This window comes from Rhinolophus sinicus, linkage group LG04, assembly GCF_036562045.2.
Source record: "Rhinolophus sinicus isolate RSC01 linkage group LG04, ASM3656204v1, whole genome shotgun sequence".
NCBI lineage: Eukaryota > Metazoa > Chordata > Mammalia > Chiroptera > Rhinolophidae > Rhinolophus > Rhinolophus sinicus.
Genome location: NC_133754.1, coordinates 156,059,858 through 156,079,275, shown reverse-complemented (window position 1 = coordinate 156,079,275; position 19,418 = coordinate 156,059,858). Strand labels below are relative to the sequence as shown.

The 19,418-nt window shown below is 50.0% G+C and overlaps 1 protein-coding gene across 1 annotated transcript; it reads right to left on the bottom strand.

Moving 5' to 3' along the window:
* Positions 1–2,148: 2,148 nt before the first annotated feature.
* SPINK4 (serine peptidase inhibitor Kazal type 4) lies at positions 2,149–8,324 on the bottom strand. Its single transcript, XM_019734239.2, has 4 exons — positions 8,194–8,324; positions 5,242–5,282; positions 3,695–3,807; positions 2,149–2,309 (listed from the first exon to the last, which is right to left on the bottom strand). The coding sequence occupies exons 1-4, from the start codon at positions 8,252–8,254 to the stop codon at positions 2,264–2,266; spliced, it is 261 nt and encodes an 86-aa protein (XP_019589798.2). The 5' UTR covers positions 8,255–8,324; the 3' UTR covers positions 2,149–2,263.
* Between the last annotated feature and the right edge of the window lie 11,094 nt (positions 8,325–19,418).

Sequence of the window (19,418 nt, the reverse complement as noted above, 5' to 3'; positions counted from 1 at the left end):
GCTTCACAGAGCTGGAAGATTCTTCCATACATGATCTATTTAGTCAATAATTTCTAATTATCCTCCTTAAAGGTTAACTCCTCCGAGAAGCCCTTTTTCGTCTGATAGTTGGGCCTCTTTTAGTTAAAAGTACCAGAAACCTAATTTCAAAGAGATTGTTGAAATGGAAAATTTATTGGCAGGATGTCAAGTTATCCCATGTAACTGGAAAGTTGAAAGACAGCTGGGCTTCAGGAACTCAAAGACTGCACAGAATCCCTCTCCATATGTCTTTCTTTGTGTATCAGCATCATTCCCTCAATCCTGCTTTTTCCACAAAGTAGGAAACATGACTTCCAGTAGCTCCCGTTTCGCACACCTTATAGCCTCACTGCCAGAGAGGAACTGCCTCTGTTTCCTTGTTTCCAATTTGAAAAATCCTGAAGAAGAAACTTTTGGCCAAATCAGCAATGGCCAGGTCAGCAGAGTCACGTGCCATTGATGGGGACTTTAGGGGTCCCCACTTATGTTTCAGGGCGGTTCCCAGAGACAGGCCACAGTTTCCATACCTGTAAAGTGAGGAATTAGGTATTTTTTCCACTGTGGTGCCTGGCACATTGCTCAGATGTAACCTATGTGATTCCTCATTGTGTGAGCGGAAACCTGGAAGGGCTTCTCTAGGGATAAGCTTGGCTGAACTTTGCCACTTGGGTGTAAGAGGGGAGTCCCACTTAGAGCAGAGACTTTTAGATGATGCAAATATACATCCTCCTCCTACAGTCAGTGAGCTCCTGATTTTCAGCTTAGCCCACAGCCAACCAGCTAGAAACTTGATTTCCCAATCTCCTTGCGCTAGCATGGACCAGAGACTACATTTTAGCCAATGGGATGGAAAGAGTGTGTACATCTTATGGGAAGCATCTTCAGAAGCAGCAGTGTGCCTTTTCCTCCTCTCTGTGGGCTGGAATGCAGACATGGCTGGATTTGGAGCAGCTGTCTTGGACCTTGAGGTGGAAACTGACAAGGATGGCAGAGTAATAATGCAGAAGGAGCATGGAGTTGGCATACTGCATAGGTCTATGTGAGAGAAATAAACTTCGGGTTAAGCCACTGGTATTTTGGCTTTTTGGTTTCTCACAGCCAAACTTAATCCTACGTTATTTATGTGCGGATGGGAAACCGGAGTTTCTGTTACCAGTAGCAGTAGAAGGGCCGATAGATAACCCCACAGTCCCCTGTAACAGCTGTGAGTCTGTCAGCAGCAATTCCTGCTTAGGGTCCCATTTCTGAGGGTCAGGGAATGTTGGTTCCTGCCTTCCCTACCCTGACTTTCCTCCTAGACCTTGGTGCGTGTGTTTTCTGCGTTACCTGCCCACCCTAGAGCAGGAATCGGAATCCATGTGAAACTGTTTCCATCTGGCCAGGCCCCTCTCCACACTCCTTCCCCTGTCACCACCATTATCAAGAGGTTCCTTCTGTAGGCTTTGGCCTAAAGACAGGGTGTTTGACATATACCTCAGGCTGGGGTCTCTGGTGGGATTTCTGAATGCAGTGTGCCTGGGGTGTGTTTAATATCAACATATTTAACAACCAGTCAGAGCAGATATTGACCAAAAGAGCAGAGCAGAGCCTGGAGTCTTCCTGCTGTGTGTGGCCAGGGTGCAGGGAGACATGCAAGGGCTTGGGGCGGCACCTATTTCAGCTATTACAGACCTAGTTCAATATTTTAACCAGCATTTCAGTTATACCATGTACATCGTGCTTGTGTCTGGGTCCGTGTGTGTGTGTGTTAATATGAGACTTGGGGTGCTGGTTTAGCCAGGGAGAAAGCTATGAAGGGGTGTGGGACCCTCGCGAAGTCTTCTGAAGCAGGGCCATACACCCTGGCATTGGCAGAGGGTATAGATCTCACCTAGGTTCTTGGCCTCTGTGACAGGCCAGGCTAGAGCAGACAGGAGCACTGGGCAGAGAGAATCCTAGGACCAGGGACTGCCTCTCAAACAGGGAAAAAATACCTGGGATTTCTAGGGAGACATGTGACAGGGTTAAGGAGCACAGGAGCAGTGGAGAGGACACCAGTTTCAGAGTAGGCAGGACAGGGTAAGATCCCTCCCTCACTCTCCCCTCACGCCCCGCCACCGCTCCCCGTCCACCTCCCCAGAGCCCAAAGACACTGGCCCACTTGGCTGCGTTGGGCTGGATCTTTTATTTCATGTCACACCGTCTCCACTCCCACCCTTGTTCTCTAGCCTGAAGCTTCATGGCTTAAGCGGCTCCTGTGGGATCAGCATTTGCTATCCTTCAAGATCTGGATGTCCTGTTTGGTTTTCCTAGGATCACAGGAGACAGGGATGAGGCCACCTCAGGAAACGTTATGTACCCTCCAGGAACCCTGGCACCGTCCAGCCAAACACCTGTTGAGCTCTATCTACCCAGTGTACAATGCAGGGCAGGCCCCAGGGGTCCCTAAGCACATCTTTCTACAGCTTTGCCCTGTTGCACACCCTCCCCCTGGGAGATTTCGGCTTCCTATGGTTTCAACCACGACTGCATGCTGATGGCTGCCAATCTATATCCGGCCCAGACCTCTGTCCTGAACTCGGCATATCTCCGCTGGGATGTCCCAGAGGCTCAACTGTCCACAAACATCATCACTCGCAAACCTGCTATATCCCCCCGTCCCTCATCCTGGCACTGGGCACCACCAACTGCCCAAGTTAGAAAGCAGCATGTTGCTTTTGCCTCCTCCCTGTGCCCCCTCACCCCTCACATCCAGTCTCACAGCCTGCCAGTTCTCTCCCCACATACCCATGCGTGTTTAGCAATCAGGATCTCTTTCTAAGTTAGGACTGCTTCTGCACTTCTGTCTAGAGCATTGCAGCTTCCAAAGACTTTCTTCTCTTCCATGATCTCACTTAGTTCTGCCTGGCTCAAGGGTCTTGTTAATGAAGAATGAGACCAAACAGGTGACCTGATGTGCCAAGGTCATGTTCTGGCCCTGCCCACCTCTCTAGACTAATTTCTTGCCTCTCCCCTATTTTTTAAACTTTATACTCCAGCATATCCAACTTCCTATAGTTCCTCAAATACAAACTTTCTTTCCCTTCTAGACCTTTCCAAACTCATTTCTCTACTTGGAATTCCCTTTCCCTGTTTCTTCATTTTCCTAGCTAATTTCGACTTATCCCTCAGAGCTGAGCTGAGGTGTCACCTCCTCTGGGAAGTATGCCCTGCTCTTGCCTTGCACCCACAGAGCCATGTACACTCCCACCTGAGCCTGTAGCGTTCTATGCTGCACTTGGCTAACCCTCAGCTTGGCTTCCCACTTAGACGGACCTTATACCCCAGGAGGCCATTGATGCTGTCTAGTTTATTATGCCCTGTTGTAACCCCAACGTCTAGCACATAGTAGGTGCTCAATAAATAATTGTTGGCTGGAGGAATAAACAAATGAGGTCACCTACTTGGGCAGAACAAGGAATAGAACCCAGGGTTTCTGCCTTCCCCTAACCCCCCACCAGCTGTGGTTTCCTGCTTGGAACCATGTACGTGAATTATACTCGTGCTCATTCTGTTAGGGGCAAATGGAGGACTCTTCTCAGGTCAAGTGTGTATGAAGGAAGAGGCAGGTTAAGTCTTGTTTATTTCAGACTTGTATGCGCTAGAGATGGGGCCCATCCAAGCAAGCAGAGGGGAAAGTGTGGGGAGGACTTACATCCGAGCCAAGCAGAGTTGGCATTCACTGTCATATGTGACCCCATCAGTGCCACAGACCGGGTTGAATGACTGGGAACAGTCTGGAGTCTCTGCCATATGCTCGCAGATGGGCTGTGGAAGAGAGGGAGGGCACTCAGGAATTCAGAGGCAGTGAGAAGAACCCAGGGCTTCTGCTTGGAGCCAAAGGGGCCCCAAGGGAGGAGCCAAATTCAAAAGAGCCCCAATGTGGATCCAGTGAGCATGAAACCAACAACTCAGGGTCCCTTGGCATGTCTGCCTGTGTACGCATGCATGACCGTGGCTGTCGCTGTGGCTGTGTGTACATTAGTGTGTACCTGTGTGCTCAGCCCAGGTGTGCCTGTGTTTATGTCCATGTGTGGAGTGAGTGTGTACCCTCAAGCTTATGGTCGGGTTCATACACTCCTCAGGTGATCCAACTGGAACCTCTGCTGCTGGCCCCTTGAGGACCCCAGGAGACAGAACCACCCATCATTGCCAGGAGGCCCCTCCTCCCCTGGGGCTCCTGAACTCATCTTGGCCTGCATGACCTATCAGGAACCTGGTGTGGGAAGGCTGGAGAAATGAGACAGGGTTTGGGACCTAACTGAAGCTCAGTCTGAAAGGGTTTCGGGCCAGGCGTGAGGTCAGGCTCAGAACCGGTTCAGGCCAGGCTCGCAGCCGGGGGTAGGGGGCGGGGGAGGGAGGCGGTGCGGTGGGGTAGTGAAGGCCCCAGGCCCTGGAGACCAGAGTTCTGCACTGATGGGCTGTGTAAACTTGCATGAGCTGTGTCTAATCTCTGAGCCTTAGTTTCCTCATCTGCAAACACTGAGTAATAATAGTGTTCTTCTCACATAGGGTTAATTGAAATAATGTATTAAAATATTTGGCTCTTTGTCTGGCACAGAGTATGTGGGGCTGGGGTCTTATGGGCTGACGGTGAAAAGGCTGAGGCTGCTGGGTGAGAAGGTGGCTTTGAGCCTCTCGTTCACTTACGTTAGGGTCTCAAGGAAGCCACCACCACTGCCTTGGGATCCCGGGGGACATCAGACCCAGGGCCAAGGTGGAATCAGGGTTCAGGGACAACTTGGTGTCTGCGCTTCAGAGTAAAGGGATAGATGGTGGGGTGTGGTTGGGAGGCTGGCATCTCCACAGGGACATTCAGTGTTCCAGGGTCACCTCTGTGGCCTGAACCCTACAGCCTGTCCATCTGCACTATACAGAGCAGAGTGCACTCGGTCCCGCTGAGCCTGGGGGAGGTGTAGGAGGGGGGTATCTCACTGCTGTCAGGGGCCTTGGAGACCAGGCTGGGGCAGATCTTTCAAGGGCCTTGATGCCAGCTTTGGGACTTTGGCAAAGGGGCTGGGGCTGCTCAGCCTGGAAGGGCTAGCCCGGGGAACACAAAGGCTCAGGAGGCCACCCTGGCCATGGGGGAGCCATTGGGGTTATCTGAGCAGGGGTGTAAAGAAGAAAAACGCTGGTTTCCCAGTACGGATGGGAGGGCTCCCTCTGCAGAGGGAAGGCCAGAACTGCAAGCAGCTGCCTTACCATTCTTGAGAAAACGAGCTTTTCTGCTGATATTGGCACTTCTGAAAGACAAAACAGTAAGAATTACATAATGTTGGCCCGAAGCCCCAGGTCCAGGAGTCTGAGGACTATTTCTACAGGGGAACTGTTCCAGTGACTCCCCAGTCTGGAATTCCTCAAGGAAAGGGAGTCAGTCACCAGGCAGTGGGGCTCCCAGAAAGCTTTTGTGACCTTGGGTTACATGAACAGAGACAGAAAGTCTAGAATTAGGGAGGTGATAGTCCAACTTGTTCCTTATTAGATTCCACTGGAATTATTGTGCCTCATGTAATAATGAAAACAACAATTCAGTTACTATGTACCAGGCATTAAGAATATGTGACTCACTGCTCTTCACACCTCTCTCACTACCACGTAACAGGGAGGAACGGAGACAGTAGTGGATGCTGTAGTCTGCTACCTGGATTCCACCTGTAGGACCGAGGCACTCATTTCCTCAGCTGCCAAGACTATTGGCCACTCACAGCGAGTCCCTTCTAGGAATTACCCTCAGAGAACAGAGCCACCTCACCCAAGGTTGCATCCCCTACCCAAGAACAGCCCATACCCAACGACAGGTTGATGTGGGTACAACATCATCTCTGTTCAGAACAATGCTGCGGGGCCACCCTAGCATCATCAGAGGCCTCTGCTGCACTGCCTCACACTCAGCGTCCCTCACCCTTCCCAGGTGTTACTCCCATGAGCACTCCCCCGTCAGCTGCCTGCAGATCTGAGTCTGTTTCCCGGAGAACTTGACCAACCTATGAAAGAGGTTCAGAGGTGAAGCAACACAGTTTGTTCAGGGCAGAGCTGGGGTTTGCACATGGGTCTGTCACTCCCCAGCCTGGCCCTTTCCACACACACAGGTGTGCCCCATGGCCCCTCAAGGTCTGGATGAACTGCTTAGAGGACCTGAGCAAACTGTGATTTGACTAGCGAGTACGATGGGTGGAGGAGGGAATAGGAGCCATGTCTAACAGCACAGGCGGGAGGAAAGGTGTCTATGTGAATTGGAGAAGGACAGGATGCTTCCTGAAGTCTCTGAAGACCTGTCTTGGGGTCAAGGGAGAGATGAGCTCTCCTCAACCTCGGGAAGAGCCTATCCATATGAGGAGGCTTCAGAAAGGCAGGTTTAGGTTCCAGCATTTTCTCTCATTGGGAGCTATGTCTCCGTGAAGGGTGCTGTCTCCAGAAGTGAAGAGCTCTCCATCATCGGAGATATACAAGGCACTGTGATTTTAGCTTTTCCTGGGAATTCTATTACAAGGGATTTCCAAGATAGAGAGAGACAAAGGAGCTGAGACTACGTGACCTCTGGCGTGCTGTTTAAGCCTGGCATTGGGGCATCAAAATGCAAAGCAAGCCTTGTCTCCATACTGCTCAAAACCCTTCCATGTCATAATTGCTAAAACTGGAAATTACCAAATGTCCTTCAACAAGAGAATGGATGAACTATGACACATACAGTGGGCTACAACTCAGCAACAAAAATGGGCAACAATAATGCAACACCATGGCTGAATCTCAGAAACATGCTGAGCCAAAGAAGCTGGATATAAAAAACTACAGACTGTGTGAAGGTCAAGACCAAGGGCAGCCTGGGGATGAGGGCAACCTTCTCTGTGACGTTCTAGAACAGGCCAGACTAATCTGTGGGGGAATAAAGAGCAGTAGTTGCCTCTGGAGTGGGGATTGACTGACAGGAAGGGAATCTCTGGGGTGATGGAAATGTCCTGTATCTTGATAGGGGTCTGGGTTACACAAGCCTATGCATTGTCAAAACTCATTGAATAAGATTGATTGAAGAAGATTCACTGAATGATAAGATTTGTGCATTTCATGGTATGTAACTGTTAGGGGACAAAAAAACACACATTAAAAAACATGAAGCCCTTCCATGGCTCCCTGTCATGACCACCAAGCTCCTTCATTTTATGTTTAGGGCAAAGCACGAGCTGGTCCCAAACTTCCCCCAGGTCTCACTTCCTCGTGCACCTCTCCACGTCCCTACACGCCAGCTATCCTCTCTGCCTGCTCATCTCAGAACAGACTACTTTGGCTTGTGCTGTTCCCTCTGCCTGAAATGTCCTTATTCCCCTTCTCTTCCTATTGACTCACACCCTGTTTTCAAGGCTCAGATGCCACTTCCCAGAGAAGCCTTCCCTGATGTCCCCCAGAGTTTCTTGATCAGGCCTAGATTTACGCCTCTGTTTTAGTCTATTTGTGCTACTCTAACAAAAATACCGTAAACTAGGTAGGTTACAAACAACAAATATTTATTTCTCGCAGTTCTGGAGGCTGGGAAGTTCAAGATGATACACCAGCAGATTTGGTGTCTGGCAAGGTCTAACCCGTGCCTTCTTACTGTGTCCTCCCTGGTGGCATGGGCTAGGGAACTCCCTGGGGCCTCTTTTATAAGGACCCTAATCCCATTCATTAGGGCTCCGACCACATGACCTAATCACCTCCCAAAGGTGCCACCTCCCAATATCATCACCTTGGGGGTTAGGATTTCAACATAAGAATTTTGGGGGCCGCAAACATTCAGACCATAACAGCTTCTTTCCCACTGCCACATGCTGTCCCACTCACTGGGTCACTGCTGCCTCCTGTGGACCTGAGCTCCTCGGGGCTCCCTTGTCTCCACCCCAGTGTGGCAATGTCCCCTACATAGCAAATGTTCAGGAGTTTCCCACTAAAGTGCATTGTGGGGAGGAGTTCAGAACCAATGTGGGAAGAAGTTTCATTCCCCCCCTTCCAGGCTGCCCTTCTCCTAGGCCAGGGCTTTTCCCACCATGGTGGAAGGGTACAGAAAGAAGGTATATGCAGGAAACCAAGGCCTCACAGGGTGCTCCAGGCCCTGCCTTTGCCCCCCACCCAAGCTCACCTACCAACACCCAGCCACATGGAATCCAGGCTCTTCCCACTCACCCCTGTCCACAATAAGGAGGGCAGCCAAGGCCAGGGTAACCACCCCCAGGCGGACGGCCATGCTGATCCTGGTCTGATGTGGGCTCTGCTCACTGAAGCAGGGGCCAGGGGAAGGATGGGGCCTGTTTATAGTGCGGATCCCTACCCTTATCTTACCTGGGGCCAGATGGAGAGGCCAGGAGCTAAGAAAGAAAGAAAGAAAGAAAGAAAGAAAGAAAGAAAGAAAGAAAGAAAGAAGCAACTGGAAGGTAGTAGGAGGCAGAATAAAGGGGCTGGAGTTATGGATTCCTTTCTCTGTGCCTCTATCAACTAACTTTGGGACCTCAGAAAAGATGACTTTCTTTAACGGGGTCTCAGTTTACCCATGTGCAAAATGGGGATAATTCTGTCTGTCTCCCTCCTAGGGCTGCTGTGAAGATGAGAGCCGTGATAGCAGATGGCAAAACATTTTGCAGAGTATGAAATGAGGTGTAAATGTAAATAGAAATCTTTCATTTTGTTTCTTTCTTTTTCTTTTTTCTTTTTTTCACCATGAAGAGGGCCCAAGTGACAGAAGGGGAAAAGGGGCAAAACAAAACAGATTGTAAAAAAGATGCCCTCATGCTTTTCATGTATTATTTACCATTTGCATTTTAATGGGTTACAGACAAGATTCTTTTCAAGAAAAATCAATATCTAAAACTACCCCATATTTACACAATATATATGAATGAGATATTTGGTTATCTGCTTTCAAAAATGTTCTGACTTATTAAAAGAATAAAATTGTATTTACATACATGTATTTCTCTAATTCATTTAGATCAATGATTTTCAGCTCCATCTACAGATTAGATTTCCCAGGGGAGAATTTAAAACTGCAGATGCTGAGACTCACTCAAAAATATTCAAATCAAAATTTCAGTGTTTTTTAAAACGCCTTTTATTTTAAAAGATTTCAAGCTTACAGATGAGTTTTAAGGATAGTTAAATGAGACAATGGGAAGGATTCTTGTTCAAGAATAATCCCTTCGGGGGTCCCAGGGAGCCAGACAGTCACCCCTACAGACCAATAGAAGCCCCCCAGCTGCAGCCCACCCCTGCCTGAGGTCCATGACTCAGCCTGGCGATCCTTTGCCCTCCGCAGGAAACTGCACCGCCCATGGATGCCTCTGAGGCAGGTGGCAGCTATCTTTTCATTGCTTAGCGAGGCAGAGCAAATATTTAATGGTGATTTCCTGTCCTAAAGCAAGAACATCATCTCATAAAGAGAAGGCAACTTTACAGGTCATCTAGGTTCTGTCTCCCATCTTCTACTCAGGCCTTCCTTTAGCAGCCCCACCAGGGAGTCATTCATCCTTCAGTGACAGGGAGCTCTGTCACTACCTACCAGTTTCATTGTTGAATGTCTTGGAACAGAGTCCTCCCTCACATAAGAGGTCTGCTTCTGGGAGATTCCCGGGGGTGGGGGTGGGGGTGGGGTGGGGGTGTCCCAGCTCTGTCTCTAGCCTCCTGTACCTGCATGAACCCCAGGTAAGCACCTCCAGGCCGAGCAGGTCCAGCCCCTTGCCTGCCCCCACTCTTGCATATGATGAAGCATTTCTCATCTGGTCCCCAGATCTGTCTGCCAACGTCCCAGGTTAGAGTGAGAAGGGGACTGAGGGGAGCAAAGGAGTTTGTCACCTCCCTTGTTTTGGATCTTAGACCTCTATCAACATGGCAGGAATGGCTGCTGATTGTTCTAGCTGCTTCAAGGGACCAGGAAGCCTGAATTCTACATCCTTCAAAATCCAGAGTAAAATCAAAGGCGGCCTGAGGGGTGCTGAGCCCCACTTCTGTTGCCCCCTGTTCAAGGTCTCTTTCCTCAGACAAACACTTCCTAGATTCACTCATAGTAACAAACTTCCTAATCTGCTGTCCCACAAAAGTATCAACCTGACCCCTACATACAATGGCTATTGGATAACACCCCTGTGGACGTCAATGTATCCAAATAAACCTCCTTCATTAATTCAGAATTCATTCATTCAACAAGAGTTTAATGAACAGCTGTGTCAAGCTCCATGCTGAGTGTTTGGATACAGCAGAGAATAAGTCAGACATAGCTCCTGCCCTTAAGGCTCTTGTGGTTGAGTAGGTGACTGGTACCAAATGCACAGCAGAATTATGTCATCACCACTGGGATAACACATGAATGAGACATGCTCAGTGCTTTGGGTGGATCCAAGATTGATCTATCCATCTGGAAAGTCAGAGAAGGGCCAGGGGTGAGTGGGCAGGGCAGAACCACTGCACACAATGGCCAGGGCAAGCCTCCTAAAATGTAAACCTGACCAAGTCACCTCTGCCCAAAATGCTCTAATGGTGCCCACTGCCAACAGGTCAAAGCCCAAGCTCCTTAGCCTGCTGTTCAAGGCCCTGCGACATCTGCTTCCAACTTCCCTTTTCAGTCTCACTTTTGTCCAGCCGCACTCTGGACCCACACTTCTTCAGTTCTACTGAACCCTCTGCACAATTTATTCTCTCTGCTGATAATGCTGGGTCTCCCATCTCTATCTCCCTCACCCCCATCCTATAAGAACCAGTTCAAATATCCCCCTCTTCTGAAACCTTCCCTATTTGTCCTTTGCCAACCTGGGCAAGTTCATTGCCACCCACCCCAAATCTTCCACCCCGCTGCTCCTATTTCCACTATTAAAGTCTTCCTCCCACTCTCAAGTGGTGTTAGCTTGTCTGCCTTGCTGACGAAGCTCTCCGGGGATGAGTGCCCAATCCTGAGACTGGCAAACAGCAGGTGTGCAGTGACAGATCCAAGAGGGGGCAGAGGATACTGGGTTCAAGGACAAAGATGGTCCAGCATTGGCAAAGAGCTTTGAAGTGGAGGCAGTTGCTGTCCCCACTGATCCCTCCATGCTCCTGGGATGCTGTGAGAGCCCAAGAGAGCCCCCTAACACACACCCTACTCGGTGGCAGACCTGAGTCAGAGTGTCAAGGGGTAAGGCTGTCTCCTAGCGTGAGCCAACCCCTCCCTTACTATTCCCCTGCCCTGGCTTTTATGGGGTGCAGAGAGGTACAGGGAGAGAGTTCTGGGCCAGGCATAAGGTGATCTGGGTTTGCTCATTCCTTCAGTATTTATTCCATACGCTGTTCTAGTCACGAGGGATTCAGCTGTGAATAAGATGGAGAAAGTCCCTGCTTTCAAGGAGCTTACAGTCTAATGTCAGACAACAAAGAAATATAAAATAAACACGCAATATGCTATGTTGAAGAGAAACTAAGTGGTCTGAGGGGAGAAGGTGACAGAGGGGAAAGAGGCTGCTCTTTTAGATAGTGACACGTGAGCAGGAAGGAGCAAATCCTGCAGAGATCTGGGGGAAGAACCTGCCACGCAGAGGAACTGCACGTGCAAAGGGAACAGGCTTGGCATGCTCAGGAAGTAAACAGCAAGGAGCCCATTATCACGAGAGTAGAGTGAACATGGAAGCGAGTGGCAGGAGGTGAGGGCCAGCAGATGCTCAGGTCCCAGCCCAGCCAACAACTTGTTGGGCGAACTTGGGTGCATCCCTTCCCCTCTTTGGGCCTGCGTATATGCTCCCATCTGAGAAATGGGCCCGCTGATATGTACCAACACCAGCCTGACTCCCAGAGCAGCTGCGAGGGCCTAGGAGTGGAGAGTGTGAGGTGAGATGTATGCAGCCATTGTCATGCCAAGGAAGAGCCTTGAGTGGAGATACCTGGAAGTAGGCAGAGGCCACACCCTAAAAGCCCTGGGTACCTACACAAGTGCTGGAATCAATACAACAAGGAGAGAGATGCCCTAAAACTATGGCTTGGGCAGGAGAGCAAATGATTCCTCCATCTCCTGCCCCAGGTCATGGTGAAAGCGGGAACATGTGTGCCGGCTGAGCCAACACTCCCCAGCCTCACCCAGTAGCCTTCACGCTGCCTGCTAAGACTTGGACTGGTGCCCAACTCCTCTAGGAATACAGCCCCTCCTTGATGACGACAATGCAGGATCCATTAGGTCTGAATCACAGGCCCGGCTGATGCATGGAGAGGACAGTTTGACTTACGGTGGATGAGCTGAGCTCAAGCAGGCCTGGGTCTGCCAGATGGCACAGACAGCATGGCCAGCTGGCCCCGGGACGAGCCCTGGCCCTTCAGCCCACATCCTGTTCCACCCTTCCTCCAGCCTCAGGTGCTCCCAGCTGCCTGTCTACCAGCTGTGAGAAACCCAGATGTGGGCACCCACTTTAGGGAGGCATGGTCCGGGCACAGCCAGTTCTAACGGCTGTCCAAAGCCACCTGACTCTGTGTCCCAGGTCTGGCCATTTCCTCATTATGCCTGGTCCAAAGCTGCAGGGCCCCCACACAATGGCAGTGGGAGGAAAGGGCACCCCTCTACTCCTTCAAGGGGAGATTTCATCTACCTGTTTGGGATATGACTCCAAGGAGGATTCAGTGATGGGAATGGGCTAAAGTTATTCCTCCATGTTGGCACCCACCCTGCCATTCAATGGAGCACCTACTCTTGGGCACCAGTCATTGCACCAGGTCCTGGCACCACAGAGATGAGTGAGAAACAGACCCCTAAGCTCCAGGAGCTTATAGCTCATAAGTGGCAGGGAAGTGGAATGGACACATGGACACTTAAGCAGGTTTTTATAAAATGCTGTGGTTAGAGCAGTGATAGAAACAGTGAGAGAGATATTCATGGGCCACTCACTCAATATGTCCAAAAGCCAACTTCCCATCTCCTCCCCACCCAGAGATGCCCTATCTCCCAGTGCTGCCCAGGTGCCCCAAGCAGACTTGGACGTCACCCCACACTTCTCCCTTACCTCTACATTCAGGGAATCAGGTCTTTCTGATTTCACCTCCTCTGCATTGCCTCCTCTGCATTTCCTCAATCATTGCTCTCATTTGGCCTCCGTGACCTTTTGCCTTCATTACTCATTATCTCCCTGCCTAAGAACTCACCACCTCCAATTCATCCTCCATTCTGCTTCCAGAGCAATCTTTCTGAAATGCCAAAATGATCACATGAACCCTCTGCTTAATGTTATTCAGTTATTATTGGTGAATTCAATTAAAATTATTCAATCTCTATTGACTCAAGGATGAAAACCAAGCTCCATGGCATGGTGTCATGCAGGGTGTCATGCAGGGAGGCCTGCGGGGTCTCTGCTCCCGCTCCCCATACAAGAACGCAGGATATGGTGAGGCCAAAAAGGAACACCCACGGAGCCATAGGTAGGGGAGTCATACCACTTTATTCTCTCTGGCGGCACTATACTCTCACTGGAGGCTGGATACACACTGTCCGCAAACCGCCATCCATGCTTGCCAGCCCAGCCGCCATCTTCTTGCTAGCCCCATCTTCTCTTCTCCTTCTTCTCCTCTCTCCCTCAGCGTAGCCACAGCAGTTATATTAGTGGCCAATGGCTCACTGGTTACAGCTGACGGCCAACTAGCCACAGCTGATGGCCATGCAATCACAGTTGGCCATTTACTACCTGAGCCAACACCTTTCTATGTGAGGCCGAGAGCCTGGAAACTTCTTTCTGGGGCTCCGCCCCCACACAGGGTGTCAGGCGGGGTCTCAGTTCCCGCTCCCCACATAAGAACACGGGATATGGTGAGGCCAAAAAGGAACACCCACGGAACCATAGATATGGGAATCATACCGCTATAGTCTCGCTGGCGGCTGCGTTGGAGACACAGGAGGCAGGAGCCACACTATCCGCAACCTGCCGTCCGCTTCTGTGCCAACCAACCAACCCCACTTGCTCGCTGCAATCCACCCTGCTAACTGCAATCCACCGTGCTAACTGCAACCCATGCTTGCTAGCTCAGCCACCATCCTCTGGTAACATAGCCATGGTAGTTAGATTAGTGGCCAAAGGCTCACTGGTTACAGCTGACGGCCAACTAGCCACAGCTGATGGCCATCCAATCACAGTTGATGGCCATTTACTATCCAAGTGAGCACCTTTCCACGTGAGGCTGAGAGCCTGGAAACTGCACTTCTGACTCTGTCCCCACACATGGTATACACATTCCTCCATGACTGGGTCTTTGCTGGCCTCTCTAATTTCATCTCTGGACACGTAGCTGTCCATTCCATCAGACGGAACCACCCACTAGTCTTTTATGCCTCCCTGCCTTTGCCCACGCTGCACCCTCTGCCAGGCATGCCCCTCTACCACCTCCCTTGGGTGCTTTTCCTGGGACCTCAGCCCTTCCCAGTGTGGTCCCCTCATCTGTACAGACATTTATCCCAGCAGCACCTGCAATGTTCCACATCTTTTTCTTGCTTATGTGAATATCTTTCATATTTCCTTAGAGAGAGGAGTGAGAGGACATTTGATCCACCTCATATCCCCAGTGCCCTACACAGAGCCTGGCACATGTAACTATATGACTACATCTAGAACTGAATGCAACTTCAGGAGAGCAAGGAGCCCAACTCCAGATTCTCCGTCAGCTGGACGTGAGGGTGTCAGAGAGCTCTGAGGTCTAGGCTGGGCTTCAGTTGGCCCAGTAGGTCCAGCCACTGATTACCTTATGCTTTGTCCATATGGCAACAGAGGTGACACTCTATTCAAAGGACCACCTTTTTCTAGCTGGGCCCATCCGGCTGGGCCTCCAAGCATCCAGCATTTCCTCCAAGACCTAGGTATGGTACTTCCCTCCAAAAGCCATCCCAAGCCTCTCTACAGAGCTCACAGACAGCAGCTTCAGTACCTGACTTTTCTCTTGGTGCGTGGAATCTTGGTTTGATCACCAAGGGGAATTTTTAGGCTATTCGTCACCCTGTGAGTGACCTGGGGTCACAAGAGACCTGGTGTTCTGGAACCATGTGCCATCCAAGCAGTTCCATTCACAGGCATAGCTCAGAGCTCCAGTCCTCTGAGCTTCCATATGAAAGAGCTTAACAAAGGCTCATGAGACCCTCTTTCTCCCCTCCCAGAGCTCTGGTGGTCTTTAGAAAGAAGACCATAGGTTATTGTGGTCAGGCTCAGTGTAACACCACCTCAGACCACTATTAATTCTGAGAGGGTCCATGGGTTGCAAACAACAAAAACAGAGTTTTGCCAGCTTAAGCAGACTAGGAATTTTCCAGAAGTGTATATAGTTGTCTTAGGTTGGATTCACTCAAGAGCAGACACTGAGATACTAAATCCCAAGTGATTTTCTGGGTAGTGATCCCAGGAAGCACTGGCAGGGGAATGAGGATAAGTGAGGCAGGGAAGGGAAAGGAACCAATAGGGTGCATCACTGAGGTTACCATTGTGGGAAACCAGGCGTCAGTCCCACTAGGAGTGGCGGGGACACTGTGTGGAACACACCTCAGCTATGCCCCCTGAGGGGTGAGGGAGCTGGGATATATATCCTCCAACTCCCATCAGCCACTGACTGAGGGCTGCTGGAGGGTGGACCTTAACTCCCTGGCGCTACTGACCTGTTTTTCTCGTGTCCCTGGACACCCAGAGAAAGCCCTTAGTCAAAGGATCGCAGGAATGGCGGCTGGAAGTACAGGTAAGCCCAGGAATGGTGAGTGCCAAGGAGATGTGTGTGGGGCACTGACCATGACTGCTACAAAAGCTGCACAGAAAATTAGATGAAAATCTGAACAGCTAGGCCCAAGAAAAAACTAGGGCCCCCAAACCTATCTGCAGTCATATATCCACCTCCTGACCAGGGAAGGTGAGATAGTTTGTGCACAGTCCCACAAACATTGTATTCCATGGAGGACAATAGATCTCCAAAGCATACCTGGGATCCTGTTACCAGAAGAAGGGCGAATGTTGCTGGTCAGACAAAAGCCACAGATGTCACTAAACCTTCCCCATATGCTAATCTTTCACCTGGAGGATGAATTCACCCACAGGAGACCAGGGTTTGTGAGGCTGAACCCATGAAGTTGCCTGGATCCAGGCACTACACAGAATAACAGTTCCGAGGCTCATGTGGGTTAGCTAAAGTGCTGAGTGCTGGTTCTCCTCTGGCCTGTGCAGTGCCTTAGGGGCGAGTGAGGAAGCAGCGGTGCCATCAGAGCCTGTTGTCTGGAGTCTGGAGGCTTTGCCTGTGCAACCTCTGTCATGTCCTTTCACCTCGGAGCCTCAGGTCCTCATCTATGATCAGGGCTACCGTGTGTGGTTGTGTGGAATGTGCTCATCTCTGGGGGTGCCGTTCACATCATACATCATTGGTGCTGCAGTGTGCAGTGAATTGGAGTGGGGGCAAGTAAGGTATCCAACATCCTTAATGGCAACCTCCACAGGTCATGCAACATGCCCACAGGATCTCCCTGGTGCTGGGAGCACCAGGGCTTGGTTCCCAATCTCCCTCTCCCATGTGTCTCTTTGGAGGCTGCATTCAGTCCCAGATGTATTCGCATAGTCTCCTGCTGTTGGACAGGTTTATTCCTCTCAGTCAGATTGCAGAAGATTACTTCATCCCAACTTTGTGGACTAAAAATACTGAAGGGGCTTCTCTCTTCTCTCCATAACCTCCTTCAGTGCACCAAAACCCAAGAGAAGACTCTGATTGGACTGGATAAATCATGTGCTCATCTCTTGGACCAATCAATGTGGTCAGGGGATTGGGCCTTGATAATTGGCCAGGCTAGGGTCACATGCACCCTGTGGTTGCGGAAGCAGCAGGATAAAGTGATTAGTGATTGTTTGGTCTGGAAAAAGACAGGACCTAAGAGCCCCAAAGGCTAAAGTCCTCAGTGCTGGTCTTGGGAGTCCTGGAAATTTTCTCCTTCATGCGACCCTCCCCTCCGTGTTCAGTGTACCCATGGTGGTACACACCTTCTGGAGGCAGTGTTCTCACTTCCAGCCAGGAGCTGTCAGCAGCCCATGGGCATTGGTCCAGACAGGTAAGGGAGGGTCTGGTTCTCAGGCTCAAAGGCACTTGATTAATATTTACTATGCCTCAGTGTTGACAGGTGAGGCCTCAGACTTTGTCTGATCCTCCACGGTGATTGTCTCCTGCCAAGCTCTGCAAGCCACCCAAAGACCCCAGCTGTATGTCGGGTATGTGGTCTGGGCCAGTCCTGCCCACAGCCTCCTGCCCACCTCTTCCTTCCCAGTCTAGAGGAGGGGTCCTCAGACGCTCACCAGGATGTCCTCCTTGATGCAAAGCATCAAGTTTCCTCTTTGGAAACTCCTTTATGGAAACTTTCCTCTTTGGAAAAAGGAAGGCAAGTTTCCTCTTTTATAAAGGGAGATAACAATACCTATTTGACAGGATGAAGGGGATAATTTTGTTAAGCGCTGTAACCAAGCTTCTGGCACACAGAGCACTTCCTCATGGTCACTATCATGCTTTGTGGACCTGGTTTGGAGGAGGAGGGGAGCTGTAGGGAGTCTGATCTTCCACCAGACTCACTTCACACAAGTCACAAATCCTCCCCAGCAATGACACCTCCTGCAGAACCTGAGAAATGTCCCCAGGTGGCAGGAGCTTCTCACTTTCCATGCCAGAGGTTTCCACCATCAACGGAGGCCAAACCCCTGGACCATCAGATACTGAAACTGGAGGGCAACCTGCGCCACTCAGCCAATATACTGACACAGGAGTGGGGCTATAGGGTAAGTGTTTATTGTCAGAGCACCAATGGTCTGAGTAGGCAGCAGGTTAACACCTTCAAAAAACTGCCTTAACATTCTCATCTCGGCTTGGTGTATTTAAGGGAAAATCTGGGCGTTCCTCCTGCTACTAGTGATGGCTCCAGGGATGTGCCTGGAGCCTTCCCTCTAGCAACGCAGCTCTCCTGTGGCTGGCATCAGCAACCCAGGAATAATGATGGGAGTAGCCAGGAAAGAATGCTAGACCATAGAGATTGTGATCAGTAAGCCTAAGGGTATTAGTCTAAGTTTCTGGGTAATTTTTTAAAGCAGGGAACTGGGACAGTGGACATTCCAAGCTCAAGCCGCAGAGGGATGACCTATTGTTAGACTATAGGTCAAGGAAAGGTGAGGCCTGGAGGTTGCGAGGCCTCTACTAAAGGTCCATAGGGTCTCCAGGTTTACTGGGCTTTGTTCCCTGATTTTCCTCCCTTGCTGTCTTGTGAGTCTCCCAGACCTAGGAGCTTAGATATCTATTCAATCCTGCCCCCTTTTGGCCTCCTTGGACCAGGCATGGTATTATGGAGCAGACATTGCTAGCTTCCCACAGAGCCTTCTGGTTCCCTGAAGAGCTGGAACAGATGACTCTGAAGGCTTGTCACTCCACATCACTGGGGATTGGTATGGGAAAACTATGCAGTTTGACCACTTAGGCCAGAAGAAATGGTTGTCATATGTTGGCAGTTTATTACTATCTGCTCCAAGCTTGTGCTAAAAACTTTACATGTATTTTTTTTTAACTTTTTTAAATTGGGGAATATTGGGGAACAGTGTGTTTTTTCCAGGATGGCAAGTCATTGCTTTTTTTCAATCTAGTTGTGAGGAACGCAGCTCAGCTCCAAATCAAGTCATTTTTTCAATCTAGTTATGGAGGGCGGAGTTCACTGGCCCATGTGAGAATCGAACCGGCAATGTTATTGTTAAAAGCTTGGGCTCTGCACTCTAACCAACTGAGCCATCCGGCCTCCCCAACTTTACATATATTAAAATAAAATAACATAAAATGAAACATTTACATGTATTATATAATCTTCACATACAAAAAAATGGTAGGACTATCATTACATCCATTTTACAGATGAGAGTAAGGCTCAGGAAAATTAAATGGCATGTTCAAAATCTCAAGGCTTGTAAGCAGCAAAGCTGGCATTCAATTTTTTTGACTTTAATCTTATGATTAGACCAGATTTCTCCACCCACTTGAGATTCTGGTTTCAAATGTATACACCCAGCAGCCCATCTTTGGTCAAGTAACTGAAATGGCAGGGGCAGAAGGAAATGCACAATTTGAAGTGAGTCTTCTGGAAAATCCCTGTGGTCCAGTCTTGGCAAGAAGTCTCCAAAATCTCCAGGTATGGAGCACAGGTAGAGGGAACCTTCTTGCAGTTGGGCCTGGCTGAGGTCCAGAGGTCCCTGCAAATAGGGCTTCTCCAGAAGGTGATCAATCCAGGGGTCCAGGCAGGAGAAGGGAGGCACTGCCACACATGCTCTGCAGCACGGATAGGTTCAGTATTCATGACCCACGTGATCCCCATTGACGTCTTCCCAGACATGACCTCCTGCAGCACCTATGGCCAGGCTAAGGTTAGACACTGAGAACACAAA

Bases quoted from the DNA above. Each gene is read 5' to 3' on its own strand.
- SPINK4 (XM_019734239.2), bottom strand. From the start codon at position 8,254: ATGGCCGTCCGCCTGGGGGTGGTTACCCTGGCCTTGGCTGCCCTCCTT. The intron at 5,283-8,193 runs GTGAGTGGGAAG...TTTGTCTTTCAG, and splicing joins CCTCCTTATTGTGGACAGGG to AAGTGCCAATATCAGCAGAA. The intron at 2,310-3,694 runs GTAAGTCCTCCC...CTGTGATCCTAG, and splicing joins CAACTCTGCTTGGCTCGGAT to GAAAACCAAACAGGACATCC.